Genomic DNA, 5,764 nt, shown 5'->3' with positions numbered 1-5,764 from the left:
CTAGCAATCTTCCTTTAGCCTGTCAAAAACATTTGACAAGTAAAAGTAAAGTAAAGTAAAGTATAGCAACCATATTTAACGTCGATAACTCGTAACAGTAATTCAACTGACAAACCTGAGGTCGACGATCAGTGCTCTGTTTTACGGGTATTTAAAACTACTTAGCTACACGGAAAGGAAAGAAGTCGAAACAAAGATGCGAGATCCGGGAATCGAACTCAGGACCTCTTGCACCATGGCCGCGCACTAACCGACTGTGCCACCCTCGCTCCTCCCATAACTAAATGTAACATCCTAACAGAAATTACCCACTGTATTCTTGAGAACGAATCAAAACAACTATCGAGGCGCGCACAAATTGAGATCGCTTGAAACTTGACAAAAACTCATTTGGGCAAGGAAGTGAGGAAATAGCCATCTATTGTTTTGCCTATCTGCAAAAAGTAATACCGTCTTTTGATATATATTATGCCAACTCAAACCAGACTACAAGCAAACTTTACCGAACCTAAACAGGTGGGATTCATAGAAGTTTCCGATCGCTGACATTTCTGCGGAAAAAGTGTGATTCATCCCTGTACGAAAGTCTTCCCTGGTTGAGCTTCGTCTTGGTTTCTGGTCATTTCGTGGTAACTGTTTAGACGCTCGCTGAACGAAATGTGTTCAACACGGGATGAGGGATGAAAAATCCTCATTTCATCCTACATTTCCTGAGCATCACTGCGATTGACTAGTGCTGATTGAATATCTGGTGCTCATGCCTTCGAACGTCTCACGTTTATGGACGGTACCCACTATTGTTATTGCGCACACGTTCTGCGCATCTCGAGATACTCGGGTTTCCTACCGGTGATGCTCACTAATACAGAGATATTTTTGCACAGTTTAAAATTAACCGGAGAAAGTAGATCTTAGTAAGTACTCTTGGTATCCAAAAAGAAAACTGGGGGTAGCCTAGCATTTTTTACAGATAATTAAGCTTCAGTATGAGAAAGAACGCCATACATTATTTGTATTTTAGAACTTTTTACAAATATTATTCATGAATTATCTTTGGAAAATGCCCCAATTTCATTTTTGGATTTCAATAACTCTTGTTAAGATCTACATTTCTGCATAATAAAAAACCGGGGCAAAAATATCTATGAATTAGTAGGCACTGTCCTTAAAACACTTTGCCGCCGCCATGAGTTTAGTGCAAAACAGGCAACTAAACAAGCTTCTTTTTTTTTATACGCAAACGTCCTAGTCTTTGTATTGTGTTCCAATTATAAGCAATAATTGTTTCGTTCCGTAAAATTCTCAAAATTTTCCCCAACAGCGAAATTCCACGGGAACACAAGCCTCGATCATGGTGTCAAGTTAAGCTTCCAAAATTCATGCTTAGATTTTCATGCTCGATCTTCTCTCTCCGGTCAAATAAAATGAATCATCTTGGGATCGATGAAACTTATCCCAAGGCATTCGTTGTCGTGACCGTCCCTCCCTGACTATCCAGTGACCTCAAACAAAATGTAACCCCAATCCGCTCCCCCGAGTTGAGGTTCACATGACTAAGCTCTAACCGAATATTCAAATTTCCCGCTGCTGAGATAATCGGCGATTTTGAATTTCCCTCGTGAATTAATGACTCTTTATTTAGGAGCTAAGGCTTTTGTTTCAAAACTTCCTTTTAAGGCAATGTTTGCAACGCCAAACTAAAGCTATTGTCTTTGAATTTGATCAGCTTTTCTTGTTCTTCACAGACGACTCCGACGGCGGAGTCGTCCTTGAAGAAAGCATTGACAATATCTTTATTAAATTAGTTTAACATGACTGACATTTTTTAATGTGAAACGTGACTTTTGAAGTTTTCTCCACGTCATCAGCAAGAGGGTTCTCTATTAAATGTGTTTGCCAAGAGGCCAAGAGAACATTAAATGGTCAATTACCTCTTAAAGCTAAAATGGCTAATAACTCGTAAACTGCATGTCTCCATGAAGCGTCTTCTAGTCTCTGACGTGATCATTAAAAAAGAAATGTCGGATCCATATATTGGTTTGGTATTATTAATTTCATTTAAATAATTATTTTAAATAACTTCAAGAAGCTAAGCCAAATTTTAAAAACAATAGTAATTTATCAAACTCGCCTGATTAATACAAATAAAAAGGATTAAAATTATCTTGAAGAAACGGTATCAAAATCCAAACAATTGGGAATTGAGCCATCTCCAAGATTATGACCCAGTTGTCCGAGACTCTGGAACTTGTGTAAGCTCTACAGAAACTAAGTAATGCAACAACTGTTTTTTGTACGCTGAGATTTTGCTTTCTTTCCACGATTTCCCTGAAGCTGTCCATAAATTCGTTCAGAGATGTCATTCATTCGCAAATAGATTTCATCCGCCCTTGGTCGCGCTCTAGGAACATAATTTAAAGCATCTAACACCAAAACACGAAAGCCATGTTGTTCCTTCAGAGAATAACCGCGAGTAAATTCTTCCATGGCCGATGGACCAAGAATCGACATTGCGTAACCGAGGCCAACTTTAACCCCCCCGGATAACTTCACGAAGGCGCCATACCACTTCTTCCGGCTGGATGAAAAAGCGAAGTCTCGCACAAGAATTGCGTTGAATAAGACTCCAAGAGAGAATATATCCGCTTTTTCTGTATAATGGCATCGAAAGACCTCTGGAGCCATCCAATGTGCTGGTCCGGTTCCTGACTGCATATAGTACTGAGCTAAACCCATAGGAGAACGGTGGGAATTGGCTTGCTTTAAGGCCAAAAACTCCCTCGCTAAACCAAAATCACCCAGTTTTAAGTTCTCGTTCACTGAATCTGACAGAAGAACATTGTCGGGTTTCAAGTCTCGGTGAACGATGTGTCGGGAGTGAAGATAACTCAGTGCGCTCGCCATTTGACTCAGCCATTTCAGAGTCGTTACTTCGCTGCTTGGATTCGAAAGCCGTTCGTTTAAAGTGCCACCCGAGCAGTATTCGGTTAAGATTAACACATGAAATACTCCGCGACGATCTTCCAATTGGTCCGCTGCTATAATTTTAACTATAAAGTCATGATCAACTCGACGAAGAGTTTCAACTTCGCTGATGGCTTTGCCAAGAGATGAATGGTTTAAACACATAACATCTTTAAGAGCGTAGAACAGTGGGACGGTACTTCGTAAATCTCTGGCTTTATACACCACGCCAAACGCTCCGCTCCCCAACCGGCTCAGAATTTCCAGCTCTGTCCCATGTACAACAGTTGTTTGCCCAACGGGAAGCGAAGACATTCTTGTCAATGCCATCCTAACTCATAGGAAATTACTGCGATGAGAAGTTATTTCTCTTTGAATTTAAACAATATCGGTCACTTTTATGAGTATATTTTCATTCAAAACCAATATAAACAATGTGTTTATTTCCAACTCAAAGATGATATTTTATTTTGATTATAAACTGTGGAAGCTATATTTCTTTCATTTCAGTTGTCCAAACTCCAAAACAATGCCATTTACCCAACTCGGCATATTATATTGTGCATATTTCAAAACAACGCAAATAGTGTTTATGACGACCTCATACTTTCGACTGTCTCTATACCTTTACTTTCCGTTTATTTCATACTTTAATATTTATGTGATTAACTTATCTGTACGCGTAAGAACAATAACAACAAGTTGTTGTGGAACGTAAAAATTAAATTAAGATTTTTTAATAGGCAATCGATTTTTCCGCAAAACGAGTGAATGATTGTGAATGAATAAGTAGGATCACTGTTTATTTTGTTCCCATGGTAATGCGACACTCCATCGTCCTTACAGCCGCGCCTTCAAACAAAAAGCGAAGCCGTTCTCATGGATCTTAAAGTTTTATTTATGAGAAGAATTTTGCAAGTTACCATTGCAAAAACTGTTGACTTAAAAAAGGTGCGTCACCAAATTTAGCCAAATTCAGCGACTGGCAACTGGCAACCAAATCAAGCGAAATGTTAAAATAATTCACTTAGAACATTAAAGGAAGGTTTGAATACTGAAAAGCAAATACAAAAGGAGGCAGGGACGACTAAAATTGGATTGCAAAACTTGAAAATTTACCGACGTATGTAAATCTAAATTTACAACCTGTAAATTACAGTTTACATGTTTTGTAAAACATATTTTACATGTTGTTGTTTCGTAAATAATATTTACATGATACTTTTGCATCTTTTGTTGATTCTGTAAATTCATTGGAAATTGGAACTTACAGGATCCTTCCGTAAAGTTACATTTGAACAAAACATGTAAATAACATGGAAATATTTTAAAGAAATTTACAGTATTTCTATTTGTAAATTTCATGTAAATTGCTGGGACAAATCATGCAAATAGCATGTAAATCAAGGCCTTTGCAAAAAACATGTAAATAACATGTGAATTCTATATAGAGGTCATGCCCAGCACAGGAATGAGATTGAGAAAATAATGGAGGATAGATTTTGTGAGAATTGCTCTCAGAATTTTACATTGGAGCTTAATGAATAAAACCAGAACTAGAGTTTCAGGAAATTTCCTTAAGGAGACTCCCTAGAGTTTTACGCCCGAGCGCAAGCTGGACACATGTATAGCGTGTAAAGCCTGAATTACGCGTGTTTTTCTGATTTTTGTGACGCCAACGTGACCAAATCTGTAAAATTAACTGCTAATTTCCTCGCGTTCCCTTTGGTAAAATTATTTGAAAATTTGCTCAGTTCTAACCACATACAGTTCCCATCAAATATACCTTATATTTGTTAAAATCTGTCAGAGCTAATCGAATATATGTATTGACATTTCCCGCCATCACAGCACATACAAATCAAACAAACCGAGAGCTGAGCAACCACTGACAAACTTTGTGGTTGGAACGGCGGCCAAAAAAACCTGTGCAAAAAACCGGTAGGAACCAGGCCCAAGCTCATAGAGCCGTCCTACTTGTCTATATACATAAATAAAATTAGAAATGTGACAAAATGGTGTCGACCTAGAATTATCTCCCACATGCAAACAGAGCCTTAAATACTCAAATGGCTATGCCCGTAATTCACCGTCAGACCCCAGGCCCCAGACCTAGACCCTGCTCAGTGTTCTTGTGCCGCAAAAATATTTCATTTCCGGCTAATTCGTTGACACTCAAAAGCCGGAAATACTATCAATCTCTCTTTATAAAGGCATTTACCCTGATAAACTGAAAATTGCTGAAGGGATTCCTGTTTATAAAGCAGAATATCCTAGTCTTTTTGTAAACTACTGACATATTTCTTTGTACAGTTGCCCAACGTTTCAAAATATTTTGAAAAAGGTATTTCTTATCATATTGTGATGTCGAGGTGGCCTCTCCTCTTAGCCTTGCCCCAGTTGTTCGAAGGGTGGATAGCGCTATCCACTGGATAAATCACTATCCACTGCATAATTCAATTGGTTTTACCAGTGTTTATTCGCTGGATAGTGATTTATCCGGTAGATAGCGTTATCCATCTTTTGAACAGCCGAGACCAGATTGTTTCTTGAGGTCTCCTCGCCTAACAACATGCTGTACAAAATTCATTTAATACCAAGGCTAATAAATGATGATGATGATGATTAACCATATTCCTCAGAAGAGCTGGAATTGCGTCATTAAGGACAATTAAAGGCCCTAGGCAGCACAAGATGAAATATTGAGAAGTCATTGGAAAAGTATATTGCCCGGTAGTCAAGCATTCCACCCATGCTCTTCCCATCCCTTTTAAGGGGTTTGTTTATTTAAGACTTTAAA

At 38.4% G+C, this 5,764-nt stretch overlaps 1 protein-coding gene across 1 annotated transcript; it reads right to left on the bottom strand.

The window, feature by feature from the left end:
* Window positions 1-2,038: 2,038 nt before the first annotated feature.
* LOC137977171 (serine/threonine-protein kinase 35-like) lies at window positions 2,039-3,340 on the bottom strand. Its single transcript, XM_068824443.1, has one exon. It carries the CDS (start codon window positions 3,292-3,294, stop codon window positions 2,269-2,271), a length of 1,026 nt encoding a protein of 341 aa, XP_068680544.1. The 5' UTR covers window positions 3,295-3,340; the 3' UTR covers window positions 2,039-2,268.
* Between the last annotated feature and the right edge of the window lie 2,424 nt (window positions 3,341-5,764).

Source organism: Montipora foliosa, chromosome 1 (assembly GCF_036669935.1).
Source record: "Montipora foliosa isolate CH-2021 chromosome 1, ASM3666993v2, whole genome shotgun sequence".
Lineage (NCBI taxonomy): Eukaryota > Metazoa > Cnidaria > Anthozoa > Scleractinia > Acroporidae > Montipora > Montipora foliosa.
Note: the sequence above shows the minus strand (reverse complement) of the source record. Positions and strands in the feature narration are given on the sequence as shown.